General features: G+C 37.9%; 1 protein-coding gene across 2 annotated transcripts in view; it reads left to right on the plus strand.

Moving 5' to 3' along the window:
- Positions 1-18834, plus strand: part of CALCRL (calcitonin receptor like receptor) — a 66253-nt gene extending 47419 nt beyond the window's left edge. For both annotated transcript variants that reach the window (XM_071562257.1, XM_071562258.1), the window contains exons 7-13: positions 500-626; positions 2126-2279; positions 3484-3544; positions 3669-3735; positions 8452-8670; positions 9012-9053; positions 15051-18834. In XM_071562257.1, the coding sequence (XP_071418358.1) occupies positions 500-626; positions 2126-2279; positions 3484-3544; positions 3669-3735; positions 8452-8670; positions 9012-9053; positions 15051-15272 (892 nt within the window). In that variant the 3' untranslated portion in view covers positions 15273-18834. The remainder of the gene's footprint in view (positions 1-499; positions 627-2125; positions 2280-3483; positions 3545-3668; positions 3736-8451; positions 8671-9011; positions 9054-15050) is intronic.
- The last annotated feature ends 239 nt before the right edge of the window (positions 18835-19073 follow it).

The following is a 19073-nucleotide window of genomic DNA, read 5'->3' on the forward strand; positions in this document are numbered from 1 at the left end:
TCAGGATGATGAGATTTGTGTTATTTTTCTTATTTGGATATTTCTCTAACTATAGGATTCAGGAAGCAAAAATGACAAGAATATGAGTAAAAGGGAATTATCCTCAAAAAATTAAATAGATAAATGGAAATGTAGGGTAAAACAGCTTCTTCATGTTCAGATGTGATAGTTAATTGGGAAATTCTTCAGGTACTAGCAGAAAAAAAAAGGTGTAAATCTGAAAATTGTGATAGTGTTCAATTCTTTTTTAGCTGGCCACTACAAAGCAGGTCCTTCACTGTAAACTTATGGAACTAAGTGTACTTACTTTCCTCTGATCAGTGTTTAAGGAAAGGTGGTACCTTTCACACAGTTGTATTAAATTTGGTCCAGACCTGAAGAAAGGCTTGATGTAATCCTTATTAATAAAGAGCTCCAGCATTTCAAAATGCCAGAGTTGTCCCCAAGCACACACAGTTGACATCTCATGTATTCAATTGCTCATGTTTCTCTTTTCTAGGAGCTTGAGTTGCCAAAGGATTACCCTGCACAAAAATCTGTTTTTCTCTTTTGTTTGCAACTCTGTTGTAACAATAATTTCACTGACAGCGGTTGCCAACAATCAGGAGTTGGTTGCAACTAATCCGGTAAGTATATTTGATGCCTTGTTTATTTATATGTGAATAATTTCAGCAGCACAGAAGAGATGAGACCTGAGCAGTTGCTCAAATGCTGTATGTGGTGAGCTGAAAACGTTCAGTAACTCTGTGTCCATGTGACGTGGTACAACAGATGTCTAACAGAGATTTGGGCATTTCATATGGAAGGTTGTGAAATAGTAAAAATGCTCTAAGAAGCTGAGCACACTGAGCTCCTTTTCCCAGCTCCCCAGAACTGCTTTTGCACTGAAACATCTGCAAGAAAGGAGCTTGTTCTAGATGATGTCAGTGAGGCTGACAATTGAAATCACCAAGGAAGGGCAGTAAAAATTGCTTTACAAGGTATTTTGGATCTGTCAGCTACCTTCCTATGAGTTTAATTTGGCCATCTTCAGTTGAAATGAGACCAATTAAAATGTTTTGGTGAAAGGAGTTAAAGATGACCCTTATATTCCAAAAGTAAAAAGCAAAATAAAAAAAATCCATCCATTTGGGTCTGATTTTTCTGACTCTCATTTCCCAACAATACTGGGGTGAGTGAATCAGTAGCCTCTCCCAAAAGGTTAGGAGCTATAGCAACAGGAGAGCCTGAAGATGAAATACAGAAACAAACAAATCCCTAGCTCTGGCTTTATTTTGGTTTAGAGCTGTAAGATAAATTTAAATTCTGTGAAAGTTAGGGCAAAACTCCAGAAGCTGTCATCAATGTGCTGGAAAACATACTTGAGATAGCTGCTAATCAAGTGAGTTAGGTAGCAGAAAATGGTAAAACAATATTGATTTTTGCTTTGTTTTAATCCAAGTGTCAGAAATAGAACAATCAAACAGGCAAGAATTTCAGAAGAAGGAAAAAAAGGGATCTACTGTGACCAAATCTGCAACTGTTGCTCCTTTTTCACAACCTCACATTTTAGACTTCACAATAAATTGTATTAAAGCATTTAAATTGTAGAATAAGTTTTAAAAGAAGATAAATACAAATAAATACCAGGTTATTCAGAACCTTCTATGCAAGTTCTCAAAAGGGTCTAAATACGGTTATGAGTAGGTTAAAATTGGAAGTATTATAAGCATCTTAAAACCATAAATTGCTCTCTGAAGTAGTTATTTGTTGTGATTTGTAAAACTGAGAGGGCATTACCCACATCAAAGTACATTTTCTTCTGTGGTTACCATCAGAAAATTTAAGGAGTTGGAATGTTCAAGTGTGGCAAGGTTTTCAATAAGGAAAAATATCATTGCAGTTTTCTGCTGTGCTTGAGGATCTCAAGGTCCTCATGTATGAATAATAAAAAAAACTGGCTCAGTTACTAAGTTTTCCTTCACCATAAAATATGGAATTTTAATTTCATAAAGTATCTATTTTAAAGAGTAAATAAACCTGTAATTGTAGTGGAAAACAGAATAAACAGCTTTTGACTCGACTGGTATTTTTTCCACTTTGCAAATGATGAGATTTTTTTACAATTTACAAATTTTTTCTGCAGGTTAGTTGCAAAGTGTCACAGTTCATCTATCTGTATCTGATGGGTTGCAACTACTTTTGGATGCTGTGTGAAGGCATTTACCTGCATACTCTTATTGTGGTAGCTGTTTTTGCTGAGAAGCAGCACTTGATGTGGTATTACCTTCTTGGCTGGGGTATGTAATTTCACCCTCTGTATTTTCAGGCCAATGCAGTGTCTTCCTCCTTTGAACATCTGTACCTTTTCTTCTCTGAGCTGGTGGCTTTGAATGATGATGACACACCCTCCTCTTTGTAATGTTTTAACAAGCTTAGAAATATTAACGTAGGAAGTTGAATGTACTTCTGTCTTTGCTGAAAGAGAGATTATACATTTCTGGAGTCAGGAAGTGACTCCTCCTTTTGTATAGAGGAAAAAGTCTCCTATTATAAAAAAGACATTAAGAAGTAATTATTCATTGTTCCTCATCTTGAAGATGTTTATTCAGGAATGAATGTTTGTTTTCAGAGAAGTCTCGCCATGTCTAGGGTGGAGGGTCAGAACTAAGTTAGAGATGGCCAAGGATTTATTTTTTCAGCAGTTCCATTTGACCTGTATTGTTCACTAAGCAAACACAGAATAGGTGTAGTCGAAGATCTCAATTGGTGTCGATACCAAAACTAACACGGCAAACCTGGTCATTTCAGATAGTGCACAACTGCTTATTCACAAAGTGCAAGGGAGGACTCTCTCCTCAGCCCCAGGGTATTGGCACCCTCGGCTATAACCTGGTACCTGGTCACTGCTGTCCCACTGAGGAACAGCTGAGATGTGGCTGAAAGGTCAGAGGTGCTCAGCAGCTCCTGAAGATTAGGTACCACCCCAGTGTTAAGGGCCCCAGATAAATAATTTGCTTATTCTTTTTAATTTTTCAATTCAGCCTGATTTCCTGAGTCAAATTTCAGATTTGTTTTCTGAACACCCAGCAAGGTGTGGGATCATGTGAGGACATGATGGACATTGTTAACCATGCTGTTAAAACTATGGCCTTATATACATTTAATATTACCCACCTATTTGGCATTATTGAAGGCTGCAGCCTGAAAAGTCTCTATGTTAATGAAGATCAATTGTTACATTCTAAGAAATTATAATTTGATTTGTGTTTTCTTTCTGTGTGTTGATGTGGATTTCCTGGCAAGTCAGTGTGAATAAAGTTTTGTACACCCCTCAGAAAGAAATCTGAGAAAAGCAAAATTAAATTGGTCCCTGTTAGTTTATTTGTTCTGCAGGTTTATAGTTTGGATCAGGTGAAAATACAGAAGATTCCTACAAGATACACAAGTTTATTTACTTAAAAGCCAAGTTTTCTTATGAAGAAAATGCTGTTTTCTTTACAGGCTTCCCATTGATCCCTGCCTGCATACATGCTGTTGCTAGAACTTTATATTATAATGACAAGTAAGTAGCATTTCAACTTCTTTTGCAAAACTTTTATATTTTCTTTAAGGGAGGGGGGGGAAAAAAGGAAGGAATACAAAGATAATAAGTGGCATTTTTTTCTTTTCCTGTTTGTTTTCTCTAGTTGTTGGATCAGCTCTGATACTCATCTGCTGTACATCATCCATGGCCCTATTTGTGCTGCTCTGTTGGTAAGCATTTTTCAGATAATACTTTGTTCTCCTTTTTTGTTTTTGGTTTTTTTTTTTAGCTGCTCTTGATGAACTTATAAAGTTGATAAAAGCCTGAGGCTAACATTTAGAGGTCACTGTCATTCTTGGGTCTCCCATTTAACCCAATAGGTGCCTTGAACAGAGAAGGTACAAGAAGTCTTGACCTTATTAAGGAGCTGTACCTCTGGTCCTTTGGGAAACTGAGGTTTTGCAACGTTTATTGTCATTCCACTTAAATGCTGGTGATAAGGAAGGACTAAATATTACCTGGAGTACAATAGAACACTTTCAATTTTTCCTTTAGCTGAGAATGTTTTCTGTGTGGGAAGCCAGAGGCAGTCCCCAAGACATTATTGAGATCTGTTGTCCTTGGGGTGAGAATTAATGCTGATAATCTCTTCTGTGAGTCAGGTCTGCCGTATATCTTAATGTAAGGACACTAAATAATCTGCTGTGCTCTTATCTGTAAACTTAAACCCAGTTCTAAATACTTCCTTTTTTTTTTTCTCCCTGTTTTACACAGAAGATGAAACCCTTTTTTCACAAAAAGGTATAGGGGGTTTTTGTGTGTTGTCACTTCTATTGTTCAGGTATCTCTTCACAGATATACTACTTAAGTAAACCTCTTTAAAGATGAACTATAATTTGTATTAGTCAGAACTTGCTTTATATAACAAGATAAAAAGTGGTGTAAAAGCTATACTTCCATGAAGTGACCTCATTTTAGGATGAAAGATACTTTTATCCTTCCAAGCAGTGGCCTCCACAAAATCACACGTAAGTGGCGAGGATCCTACAGGCTTCAAATGCACTGGATCTGTCCCAAATGATCAAGTCTTCTTTTCATTCAAGGCAACACTAGGAATGTTCTTTCATTTTACTGGAGGCATAATAATCATTTCCGTAGAGTTGGTTTGGGCAGAGCCTCTGTCCATTCTCTTTAGATTTTCCAACTATGAGCACCTTTGATATTTCTGTATTGCCATGAGCTAACTGAAGGTGTTTCTCTTGTATTCTTCTTGCCTCAGTACCATCAGTAAATTTATTTTAAAATCATGTAGGAATAACAGAGATTAAACACAACTGCGCATATTGTCCGTGATGCAAAAGTACTTTAAAGGAGTTGCTTTCCTTTATGGAAACAAAAAAAAAAGTTGTAATATGTCAATTCAGAAAAGACAAGCCAGGGATAAAGATGTTAGATTAAATGCATGTGTTTAGGCTTTGTGAACAGAACACTCATTTGCTTAAGCAGCTTGCTTGCCAGATACAATTTCCACACTTTACTAAGCATGACCTGCTTTAGTAGACACTTAAGCAACAATATTAAACTGCAAATTAGATAATGAGGGACAAGACACTGTTTCTATTTGCAGGAGCAAGATCTCAAAGAACATGAAAGGAACTGCCAAGTGGGTGCCAGGGAGAATTGGCAGAAGCCAATGGGAATTTAACTCTTGCACATCACTGAAAATCCTACAATTACATAAAGTTAACAACAACGCTGCTTTTATGGTCCCTGTTATTACATAACTGTGGTCAAATCCCTGCCAAAGAAACAGGAAATGGGAGCAGACATAGGTTGCACATTGATTGGAATTGTCTTCAGTTGACCATTAAATTACAACTGTTTGTTCAAGCAATCACAATTAAAGAAACAGCATGGGAATGAAACATTAGATGGTGATGCCAGTTTTCACACCAAAATTGAGGGCAGGAATGAAAAAGGAATGGGTTTGCATTGTAGCTCAAGTAATAGTGATTTCAGTGTAGACTTCAGATGTGCCAGTGCACTAGTGATTTCATTTGCATTGGTGCCACTGAAAGGGATTTGTAATCTGCTATGCCATTATTTATATAAATAATGATACAGGGATGTTTACTTCTCCCTAGAATAATGCTATGTATTGTTGTCTTAGTCTGACAGGCCTTTATAGGTGCAAGGTTTTTTAGCAAGTTCTGAGTGAACATGTGCTAGAAGGAAGTTCAGGAGGTTCTAGCTTTGTCTTTAATGTCCTTATATTTAATGACTCTAAGCTGGACTCAGTGCAAGGCTTAGGAATTTAGTAGTTGAATCCTCAGCACTCTTACCTGGCCTTGGGAATGTCCCCAGGCCAGCTGTAAGATGTGTCTTCCTGAACACATACAGCTGTTGCTCCCAAGCACATTAGCCTTGAGCAGAAGCAGCACAACTGTATTAAAGCCAAGCACTATCTAAAAACATCTGAGTGTCTTGAGCTGAGAATGATCTGTTTATATCATACTAGGGAGGAATTTAAACAGAATTTAAACCCCTCTGTGCTAATAAGGATTGTCATACTGCTTAGTGCAAACTCAACATGGAGAGAAGTAGAAATATCAGGAGCATATATGAGGAGAGTTCATTTCAAGAACTGCAGCACCTATTGACTTAGAAGCTCAACTAAGTTCACAGCCACTCTTAAGGAAGAACCTAAATGCTACTAAATTTCCAGCATAGGCACCAACATCTCTTTTTAGCTGGGATTGCCTTCTCTGCCTTTGTTTCCATTTTTGTTTGCTCACCCGGTTCAGTTTTCAGGTCACTGTGGAGCTATCGCTGTGTTGCTCTGAGCTCGTGCTGCAGCCAACACAACAGGGCTCCTTTGGGATTTCCCAAACCAGCACAGGCAATTTGATGATGACATGCTTGTGAGTAGCTACACTGGCCTACTTTTGCTTAAGGGTAAAAATCTCCTCACTACCTTGCTAGAATCAGGACCTGTTTTCATCACTTTTAATTAAGAATTCAGTTCATCCCAATCTCACTCTATTTTGTGACAGAAGAGATATTCATCAACAGTACTGGGGCTTCATACTTCTACTGACACTTAACGCTGTTCTTCTCAGCTCTGTTCTCTGCTTTGCCTCATCCAGCCTTCTGTTTGCCCTGTTAGCTATTTGCAAACTTTGCATGCTTAATTTTGTGCTTTTTCGGTTTGAGGGGTAAGTGAAACAAATAGAAAAATTCTGTGCATGATGTAAAAGAAACAGCTTGTTGTGTGGTATTTCATGCCTGGTTGCTGCAACTTTCATCTTCAGTTAGCATTCAAAGACAGTGTTAGAGGAACTGGACATGCTTCCAAAACACGAGAGAGCTGAAAATTCAGTGTTTGAGTCACATCGATGTTGAACAAGTAGATTTGAAAAGGATTAAATTTAGAAATGGAGGAAGAACTTATTGTCTATGTGTACTATAGGAAGTTAAATGGGGATGATGAGAACATAAAATCTAAATAAATCCATTGAGAAAGAGTCAGAAGACCTTGGTTGTGTAAACAAAGCTTAAAGGTAGCTGGAGGCTTCCAGAAGAAATTCATGCAGTAGTTTCCCATGTAAAACAATTTCCTTTGAAATTATTTAAATAGCATGTAAGTAGAATATAAATAACATCCCAAATCTGTCACAGACCATGTTGCTATAACAATAGACAGCTGTTTATTCTGAAAACCTGAACTGACACAAAGAATTCTGCTGGGACTGTGGAAGCATCATGACACACATGGTCGGAAATGGCTTCCCTGCTTGCACTTGTCCTACAACAAGACAGAGGCCAGGAATCCCAAAGCTTTTTAGAAAGGAGTTGTCTGTCTATCTGCTGCCTTTTTGCCCAGCCCTCTTCTTTGTTGTTGACAAGGACAGACAGTCCTGTGGAAGCTGAGATAGGACTGGTTCTGTGTCTCTCCCTTCCACAGTGGGTCCCCTAAACAGCGCTGTCCTGCATCAGAGTCTTTGGGCAGGGTGATGGGCTGACTGAGCTCTCAAGGTCTTTTCCAGCTGCAGCTTCTATCAGAGGCTGCCAGCATTGCACAGGAGATGAAAGTGGGTTGTAACCATCCCTTGTTGCTGCTGTTGCTCTGGCTATTCTCATCCTTGGGCCAGGGTATGTGTCTATACATGTGTGTGTGTTTTAGTTTTGTGGTTGCTTACAGTGAATACTCACATGTTGAAAGATCTAGTCTGCACAGCTGTGATTTCAGTTTGGGACTATTGTTTTGGTCAGACTGAAGGAGCAGGGATACACCACCTCTAACAAGAAAAGCCCTAGTAGCTATGGAAATAATCAAGTTCAGTAGTGCATGAGAATGATGTAGGGCATCACCTCAGTGCTTGCCCCATTTCCAGCTCTGCTGAATGAATAAAAGTTCCAACCACTGGCCACTGTGACAATGTGAAATCCACTGTTTGTCTAGAGGAGTATACACTTCCTTGTAGAAACATGTGTTCTTATATTTATTTTTTTATTTTGATTTTTTTCTTCTCTATAAATTTGTCAAGTACATGTTTGAAAGATAAAAATTAGCTTTTTGAAGAACCATATTTAAATGCAGAGAGGGAAAAGTGTCACCTTCTTTCTAGACCAACCTGAAAAGAAACAGTCCTTCAGAAAAAAACCTAATCCTTCACTGTTGCTGAGAGATTGTTAACACTGGCAGATGGTGGTCATCTGGGTGCAGCCTTGTTTAGTGAGTTAGAGGAATGGATGTGGATACCACTAGAGGCACATCTCAGTTATGTAAAAGGTGTTTTCAAAGAGCTTTAAATGATGTTTCTTGTACAATCACAGTGCCTGCCATGTAATTTGAGTTTTCTTGCGTTGTCTGGTTTTTAGTCTCCCAGATGGGTGTGTGAGATTACTTTTCAGACTGCCTTCAGTGACATTTCATTTTCCAACAGGTGAACCTTTTCTTCCTGCTAAATATTGTCCGTGTTCTCATAACCAAGCTGAAAGACACCCACAGGGCCGAATCCAACCTGTACATGAAAGCAGTGAGAGCTACCCTGATTCTTGTTCCACTCCTTGGCATTGAGTTTGTCCTGTTTCCATGGCGACCAGAGGGCCGGATCGCCGAGGAAGTCTATGACTATGTGATGCACATCCTTATGCATTACCAGGTAGGAAGTGTTACAGTTCTCACTCACCTGAGCTCGAAAGCAGTTGGCGTGTGAAGCAAATAAAAGAGGATTAATGGTGTTATTTTAATTTTTAAATACCTTCATGCAATATTCCTGTAAATGACTTTGACTTTCTCATCATGCTGAATTTTCATTTCTTAAAGGACAGATGCATCACAGTAGATGATGGTCCTATATTTTCAGAAATAAACCACCACATTTAGATTTGTCCTACATTTTCTTTGCTAACTATACCTGAATTTTATCAGAAACTGCAATTATCTCACATCTGAAATACCCCATATGTATGTGTAATAAAGAAGAATATTTTTATTTTACAGGGTCTACTGGTGGCTACAATTTTCTGCTTCTTTAATGGTGAGGTAGGTAACAACATAATAATTTTCCTTTTTACATAGTTTTGTTTTAGCAATTAAGATGAATACTTTTTTAATTTTGTGTGTAAATTAAAAACAAAAAAGAAAGCAAAGCATCAGGATGCCAAAAGCAGAGCTTGGTAAGGACTGTGCCATCATTCATGGTGCATCATTAAATGCATTAGAACTGACTCTTCAGTGCTGAGCAATATACATTTGTCTTGATTAAGTAAGAAATTGAAGGCACTTGTCACTTGGATATAAATTCTCAATAAATACCATAAAAGGAAAATGCAGTTCAATACTCAGAAGGCATATTTGTCTGTGTTAGAAGCTTTATGGGATGCTATTTTGGACGATCACTGGTCTTTCTGCAGCAGGAATAGAGCACACTGTACACGTTACTGGGCTGAGGTACAGTTTTACCCCATGACAGAGAGTTGGAAGCAGATGGTCTTTAAGGTCCCTTCCAACCCAAATTATTCCACCGTTCTCTGATTCTGTTGTGATGACTCTTTGGGAAAATTTTAGGCTGAGGTTTGGAAAACTGTTTTTAGCACAGATGAAAATTGTCATTCAAAAATCAGACCTTAAGAGGTTGGTGTGCTTAGGTCAGAAACTTGTGTTGGATAAGTGCACCTCTAAGAAACCATCATCAGTTAATTCCAAGGACAATCTTCTTTATTCTTACATTAGAGGCTTGTTCCATAGTTCAGTAATAGAGGGTACTGATCCCATTGGAGCTAATAAACTTTGCTATTATCTTGAATAGAGCAAGGTCCTGTACCCCTGGAGTGCACATGGTGACTTACATGTAGAAACCCTCACCCCAAGCTGTAGAAGATACACTTATAGAGGCTTACAGTGTCAGAGGTCAAAGTAGTAAAAAGGTTAAAAAATATAAATAAAATTGTTAATATTGCCCTTACTTGCAAAAAATCTCAGCAACCCCCAAAAAACATAAAAACCCTAACTGGCATTTTTCCAGCACTTTTGGCAGAGGAACAATTACAATCCTACACTTATGCCTACACATCTGTTTGTTCTTTTGTTCTACATTTAGTGTGCTTACAGCATGTGGCTGTAAGCAGATGTGTGGGAGTAACCAGATGTTTTCATGTGACTGAACTCTTAGTTTATCAGATGCTGTAAAATTGTGTCAGTGTGCTTATACAATGTTATTGGACAGTAACATACTTACAGGCAATTATTTGGCTAATACTGGATTTGATTCACGTAGATTGCCATTCTCTTCCAAAGTCCAAAGCTGACTAGATAGCAATGAAACTACCATGGGGTTTGAAGGTTCAGTTTTGTGTCATTGTGTGTGTCCCCACCCAAATGTATGAGTCTCACTTCTTCCATTTTTTTCCTTACCAAAGGGGCAGAAAAGATGAATATGGGCTTTCTCACGGTTCAGTGGGTGTGGGGCAGTGGATCTGATCTATTTTTGCCATAAAGGAGATTTATGTTTAAGTCCCAGGTTCACATACTCTCCCTTCTAGACTGTATAGTTCAGAATATCTTCTAACAACCAGTGGGAAAAAATCAAAGTTTGTTCTGCTCCAGTGCAAAATACATGAGGAGGGATGGGAAACCTTGAAATCTCTGCAGTTTTTATGCAACAACATTGCCCTCTGCTCAGTGCTATCTTTTAATCCCTGTGAGTCTCGAGGCTGTTTTTAAGTTATGATTAATTTTAAAATAATATGATCCTGTATCTGTTAACATTTCATTGCTATGAACTCATATTTTTTTACATATTCTCTTCTGCTATGTAAAAAAAGCACACCTGAGACATCCCCCCAGTTCAATATCCTAAATTCACCATGGCTGATCAGTGATAAAAGATGAGCCCTTCCACAATTCCTACAAATGGTAACAGGTGAATCAGTGCTTGAACTTCTGCTGGCAGGATAGTGCTAAAAGTATTTAGGCATTTTAACATTTATTAATTTAGATTTAATTTTTAGATCATAGGCCTTGACTTTTTTAGTTAAACACACTGTATTTGCTCTCTACAGAGTGGCAATTTATCCCTTTTAAACCACTTTTGGGTTCAGTGGTTCAAAGACTTTTTCAGTACATCTTGTTCAGGAAGGGACTTGGTACAGTATGGAAACCCAGGGAGAGAATGACAGTGTAGGTAAGGAAAAATGTCTGCACAGAAAAAAGGTGTTTCCTTTGTGTACTACAAGATTATGCCTCTGGCAGGAGAGCCTACAGGCACACTTGTGTCCTGTGTCCATCGTACTCCATTGCTGTCACACCAGTGCCTGAACATGGCTTGGAACTGCAGCTTGGCTGGTGACTAAAGTTGCTGCTTTCTCATCACCTGTCACGGTCACACCTCAGTAGAGACTGTGGCTAATGAGGGGCATCAGGGAGTGGTGTCAGTGCTCCCCTGAAGCACCCCTGTGGTTTAAAGGTGAATGCTGATGTTGGAATTGATGCCTGGAGGGACAACGGGGCAAACATTTTTGAGTGGCTTATTAGCAATTAAAAATGCTAAAAGCACTAATTTTTTGCTGTCTGCATCTTAGTTACTGTACATTTTAGTGTCTTCTGTACCAAATACCAGGATCCAAATCCTATTCAAGCAGACACCTCTGGCCAAAAGTTGAATAAAAGCAATCTGCTAGCAGAAAAGTCTAGTGAAAATAAACCAAGAAATGTAAGAAAAACAGTTGATATGTCCTTCTGACTGTAGCCAAGGAACTTCTTTATCTTCCTGAGCAGTGCAGCCAGGGATGGCCTGTCCAACCCAGTTCTAACAGGCAGCTGCTTGTCACAAGCCTCCCACAGACCGGGGCATATGTGCAAGCCTTTCAGCTTGATCTGCTGTGGCAGAACTTCCCTAAGGATTCACATTCTGCTCATGGCCCAGCATCCTGCACAGTAAGATGCTTCCCAACTACCTCATCATGTTTTCTATTCTGAGATGGCCTAGACTGGTCTCTGGGGTAATAGAAGCTGTGGTCAGAGAAGCTTGTCCCAGGTCTCTGATAGATCAGTAGAAAGATTCCTACAGTGTTACTGTTCCAAGCCTCATGAATAACAACCTATGTGATCCATGTAAGGTTTGTTTGGGTTTTTTTCTTTCATTTCATTGGTCTGTAGAAATGTTGTCATGAAGATCACAGTCTCGGGTTTACAAGGTTATATAATCTTTTTAATAATAGATGAGATAGATGAGGATGTGTTGTGGGATTTTTGTTTGATTTTTTCTCCTCTTTGGTTACTGAGCTGTTTAATTTGTGTGATATTGATATTGTGTTAAAGGGCTAATTGGAAGGAGCTCTTCATGAAAACTCATCAAAAAGAACCATTATTAACTAATAAGGTGATGAGGAAGCAAGAGTATTCCAGTTGAAACTAGCATCTCTGTAAATGACTGAGAAATAGAATTGTATTTTTGCATTACTTTTTTCATTAAATGCATTGTTTATTATCTTTCCTTGTAAGAAAGTCACAAAGTTCTACCAGTCCTGAGCTGAATTTACAGCTCAGTGCAACTGCTCAAAGTTGAGGACAGTTGTAAAAGTTCTGTTCTCACTTCATGGGTAGACATGCATAATAGAGCATAATTAGTGGTGAAGATTAGTTGTCTCAATGATTTTTCCCATTTTCTTCCATAAATGATTGATTTGAAAGTTAGAGAAGACTGAAAGGTGGCAATAAAAACTGAAAGGTGTTAACACCCTGCAAGAACAGACATGTAGCAGGACAGAGGTGAAACCCTAATTCAGTAGGAACAGAGAGGCTTTGGGAATAGTGCCAGAATATGTGGCTTAGTTGGAAATGCACAGAGAGAGCGTGATGGGCACTGGGGTGGGCAGAGAGGAAATCCTGTTTGCCCTTACAGGAAACTGTTTACAGCACCTGGCAGGTGCCTGGCAGGGAGCAGCTGCACTGCTCTCCCCTCTGGGCTGCTCTCTCCCTGGCAGTAGATCGCAGGCACTTACCTAGCTGGGATGCTGGTGGCTCTCATGACCCATGGGACTGGTATTCTTTAGCACTGCTTTACAAAAATGAGCAAGTGAAAACAAGATGAACAAACAAGTGTTACTGAAGGGACCAGGAGAAGTGTGGGAGAGGACTGGAGTGTGTGAGGCCTTTTGCAATTTGGAAAGTTTAGTTTATTTCCCAGCTCAGCCAAGACAATTCTTTGACCTTGGTTAAGCCATTTAGTTGCAGTTGCTGGTATTTTCCCACCTCAGGCTTGTTCTCATAAAAAGTGAAAATTGCCCAATACGTAATTTTTTGCATGTATGTCTGCAATAAAACTCTAATCTTATTGAGGTAGTTGACAACAGCAAGGAGAAAAAGTAGAACTTAGCTTAATGATAGACACAGATTCATTGATGTGATTTCAAACTAAATTCCAAGCTTCTTTCTTGGAAAAGATGAAATTTTGACTACACTTTTTCTCTTGGCTTTATGGTAGATTACTAAAGGTTCAATATTGCTATGCAGTGCACATATTAATCCAAACTTCCCATGCTGAAACATGAACTCTGCCTTTAGACTCAGAAAGAATATGGAATTTTGATATGAAAAGCAGTAGAAGCTGATTCTCAGAAATATTGAGATACTTGATTTTTCTCCTCAGTGTTTGGAGATTTTTGCTTAGATGTTTAGAGTGGATTAGAAAGGTTTTATGAACAGTAAGAGAGCATCTCCTTTGCCCCAAATAATTTCTTATGTTAATTAGTTGATATTTCTTTCCTTAACCTTTGACATTTCCTTTATAAAGGTTTTGAGAAATATGAAGTTCTCCTTTAAACAGCAGTTTCTGATACCAGACTGCAGGAAGTCTAAAAATTACATCCCTTTTCTTCTATTTATTTTTGTTTTTCATAATTAAAGCCAGAGTAAAATTAGACAGAAAAGCCTTTGTGTAAGGGAAATTAAAAACAAACACAGAAGAAACCATGAAGACATATAGAAAATCCTAAAAATGTTTACCCACAATATCAACAGTTAACTGGGGCAGTCACTGTTTGCTGATTGGTTCTTTGGTATGTGAGAAAGTGAAATGAAGGTCATGTTTTTTAATGGCACCTGTGATTTGGGGGTCACTGCTGGATACATGTGGGCCCCAGTGCTCCCCAGCATTTCCTGGGTCAGCTGCTGGCCAGTCAATGCAGGAGTACTTTCTGTAGGAAGGTTGGCTGAAGAGGAAATTAACTATTCATAACCTGTGGGCAGATTTTTTAACATAACAACAACATCTCTTGAAAAATAAACAGGAGTGATTACCATTCTTGGCATTCCTCACTTGGCATCTTCACTGAAAGACAAATTCCGTGTGAATTTCATGAATGTGACACTTCATCCTGCCAATATGCACAGGTGTTTAACCATACTGTAGGAGAGGAAGGCTGTGACAAACATCACATCCTTTCAGTGGAGACATGGAAACCCAGCTGGGCCTTCAGCTATTTTACCAGCTTTATTTTTAACTGTGGTAGAAACACAGAGTTCGGGAAATTGTCCTTCTAGTCATTGGCTTAATATATGGTCAGAAATTAGGAGAGACTGACTTGTGCCAGAACCATAGCAAATTTAAATTATGGTTTGTTGAGAGTAAATGAATTTACGGCTGCTGAGGATGTGGCCTTTTGAACATAGGGGTGAACAGAAATTACCTTTTTCTACCTCTAAATCTGATCTGACCACACTGGACTGGAGTTGATGGGGGAGTAAGCAGAGAATTATGTTGCTGCTGTTCCTCTTGTAATCCGTGCTGCTTCTGAACAACAAGTACACTGCAATTGTAAAATATCATTATATCACACCAAATTTGCTGGAAAATAATGTTCACTTATATTACAAGTCTTTTGGAACAACCCAAGTGGCAAATGACATTTCCAAGATTACTGTACCTTGCTACCTAATATGCTGAGACACCTTTATCGTGGCCCTCATGCATCAAATAATGAAGTCCAATGAGATTTCTCCAAGCAGTTCACACGCATTTCTTTTTGTCTGCTGGCATAGGTCCAAGCTGTTTTGAGAAGACACTGGAACCAGTACAGAATCCAGTTTGAGCACAGCTTCAGCCACTCGGACGCCATGCGCACGGCGTCCTACACCGTATCGACCATCAGCGACGTGCCCGGCTACAGCTACAGCCACGACTGCACCAGCGAGCACTTAAATGGCAAGGGCTACCACGACATGGACAGCGTTGTTTTGAAAACTGAGAAGCTCTATGGGTGACTGCCCGGGGCTCGCCCTGGGAACTCCAAGCCCAATTTAGTGACTTCATGGCCAGAAGAATTTACCTAACTTGGGATATATTCTTTTCCTGAATAATGCAAACTAAGCCAACATGTTTTTCGTATGTATATATGTGTATATAAATATATATGCATACATACATATGTTTGTGTTTCTGAGTATCTATACAGTATGGACATCTGTACATATATATCTATATATGTATGTGCATTTATATAAGGATACAAACTTTGCCTCTTCAGTTTCTACTATGTAGACAAAGTTGGCAATTTTTTGTAAAAAGGGAATCAATGAAGGATTTCTTATTTTCTTGGAAGTTTGTATAAGACTGTGCTGTGTTGAAGCCACTTGCCTATAGAATCTTAGAGTATAGATACCAGACTCTATTGTCTTAATTCAACCTAAAATAGGACAAAGCAAAATCGTTAAAGTAGGTACCATAATAACAATAGGTTTATCCAGGTTATTTTTGGTGTCCAGCATTTATTTGGCTGTCAAAAAAGCCTGACAAGTAGTCTGAGATAACAGATGTTGATGATTTGGTTAAAGATATTGATGTTTGGTTTTGTCAAGGATACTGACAGTTTGGCCAGTGTGGGGTTTTTCCTGCTCTTTTACATTAAGCATAGAGACACCAGTTCAAGTCTGGGTCTCTACTTACTTCTCTATTACAAGGTAATATCTTGCAGCAAGCTTTGAGCAATTTTATTTAAGCTGTTTGGGCATATTCATAAGTGCCTCCTCCCGAAGTGTATGGAAGTTTCTTCCTGGCTTTAACACAGACAAGATTGATGAGAACTCACTGCCAGAAAGAAAAGGAGTAACCTGAAAATAACTGTAAACCCTTTCAGACACTAATATGTAATTGCAGCTGATGTGTGCTGAAGGAATTTACTCAACCTGGAGAAGACCATGTACAGGATTTGTTGTAGCATTGTTCTCAATTTATTTTTAAATATTTCTTAGGCCATGTGCTTGATAACTTATTCCTTCATTTTTGGGCAAGGTTTTGATTAATTTTGTGGCTTTTTTTCTTGTGTAAGATAAGCATGCAAGACTGAACACAGTGCATGGGACATACTACCTTTAAAGCCAGTGTATGAGGTTCAGATTAATCAAGCAAGCTACTTTTAGTAATTGTCATTGTTTGGAAAATTCAATATAAGGTTTGTTTTATAAAGATTCAAAACATTATGTATTGAATTTTTTAGTACTATTTTGCATAGCTTGATTCTGAATCTCTGTCTCAGATACTCAGCTTAGAACAGTATTTTATATGTTGTTTCTTTGGTTCCACTGGTGCAGAAAGGTCTCGCTGAAACCAAGGAGGGGTTGTCAGGAAGTTCTTGAGGAAACGTGTCTTTATAGAAATTTATGTTTTTATTAAATTTTTATGCTCTAACAAAATAGTAATGTTGTTAAGCAAAATTGCAAAAATGCTCAAGAATGAGGGTGTGAAATGAGGTGAGTTCAGAAAATGCCTACAGAAGATTACAAAAGTAAGAAAAATTTTTATACATTTAATTTGCAGATAAGTCTACTTTAGGAGGGGAAAAAAAGATTGAGTGGAAGAAAAAGTAGATGCTGGAGCTGACAGATTAATACACCAATTAATGTATATCTGGTACATGTAAATCAGTGAAAAAATGAAAGTTCTTTCTGAGACCACTTCAGTTTCAAATAATTTTGTATACAACACCTTGACTTTAAAATTTAAACATTTTTGTCAGTAGCTTTTCTGCAAGCTTCACTAGCATCTAGGCTGTCACAGTGTTTATTAGTTTGTGACTTCATAAGTCTTTATCTTTTGTATTTAGAAGGAAAACATTAAGAGAATGTGGTAAGCTCACCCACTTGCACCTTTCCATATGTTTTTACAGTTCTTATGTGGGGAGTTTGAATTTAGAAACTGTCTTATTAATTATTTAGTTTCACAATCTAGAATCTCAGCTAGGATGCACAAATCCTTTCTTCTGCAAGGCTATCTGATTAGCTGATGGGAATGATTTGAAAAATCTGTTGGATTCTGTGCTGTAGGGTGGTATGAATCTGGCAATCAGATGTCACAGTCTCCGAAACTGTAAGAATACAGTAATGATGTCTGCTGCAACATGATTACAGGTTGCTTACAACTCTGCTTGCTGATTATGTAGTGTTGCTTAAAATTTGTGCAATGTTCAAAATATATTAGTGGTGCAGAAAATCCCTCCTCTAGTGCAGCAACTTTATATTTGTGGGACCAGATGATCTACTGGTATAAATCTGTCTTGAGTTTCATTTGCAGAATCAACTGGTACCAGCTGAGAATCAAAGCCCAGGCAGGTATCTGTCCATTTTAAAGTCCTTTAAGTTCCTTCCTTTATGGCTTATTATTAGACAATTATTTCATGGTACCTGGGTTGTTGTAATTAAAACATACATGATGGTTTAGAGTGTGACACAATATTAGACTTTAATTTTAATTTAATTCTCAGCTAGGCAGTTAAAATTTAATAGCCTACAGATTTTTATCATTTAATGCAAAATACTAATTGCTAATTGCTCTCTATTAGAGAAACTTGTAATAGTAATTTAGGAGGGCAAATTCTTTTCCTATAGAAATTATTCTGCTTCTGGGTAGACAATCAGAGCATGCTTCTAGGCACACATCTGTCTTCATTATGGCAAAGAAACATTCATCCTGTTGGATGTGCAAGAAAATGTTTGTGGCTGTGGAGAGCTGTACTTCCCCTCTCCTCATGAGGTTAGACACCCTATTTTCTAATTTGCATTGGAAAATACCAACTCCTATTTTGTCTTCCTACCTCACCTTTTCCATTGCTACATAACTAAGACAAAGAACTGCTTCTTAGTATGTTTTTCTGTAACCATGAACTAAAATCAAATCCTTATGCTGATTTTTCATGGCTGATTTTCTGCATTGCAGAATATTGTAGATTGTATCTGTATTCTCTGGGATGGAAGTAAACTGTTTTGCTGGGACTGTGAGATTCCTTTGAACACACAGATAGTTAACTGTTATTATGTCCTCTTTCTTATTTTCCTTTTTTTAATTAATGAGGATTTATTGTATCAATCTACAGGGCCTGAAGAAATAGTTGTTTTATATTTGTTATCGGTAACACCAGCATGTTAGGATTCTATGAGAGAAAATGTTTATTTTTAATGCTACTCTCTTCAATTAATAAAATGCTCCATTGCAGTGGTTTGTTTAATGGTAGCACTTATGCTGTGTAGTTTTTCATGGTGAAGACCTACTCGACTATTTGGCTGTAGAAATGCTGCAACACATACTCCTTTTCATGTCAGGAAACATTTGGGCTGGAAACCAGGCAACATTCACGTATTGTACTATGTAAATAAGATTAATAGAAGTTATAGCATTGTATTTATTGCTTACACTAAGAATGAAATGGAAAAAATGTGAAGTTATTTTTTGGTTGTGCTTTATTTTCACCTTGTTCATATGACTCATCATGCATTTTAATTGCTGAAAGAAGTATCGTTTGTGATCAATAAAATATTACTCCATTTATTCATATCTCTTGTTCTGTAATATAGAAATAACAAACTTGATCTGAACTAGCCTTTCACAGATGTCTTAAATATGTGGTAATTAAATATTAACACAGGGAGAGAGTAATTACATAGTTACTAACAATTATTGTGCTTTTAAGTGTTTATTTAATACTTACATTTTTAATACATAGCAGAGTGCTGCATTCTGGAGGAAGTTTGCATAAGTAACATAAGATGACAGGACTTAAGATTATTTATTCA

This window comes from Pithys albifrons, chromosome 8 (assembly GCF_047495875.1).
Source record: "Pithys albifrons albifrons isolate INPA30051 chromosome 8, PitAlb_v1, whole genome shotgun sequence".
In the NCBI taxonomy this organism is placed as follows: Eukaryota; Metazoa; Chordata; class Aves; order Passeriformes; family Thamnophilidae; genus Pithys; species Pithys albifrons.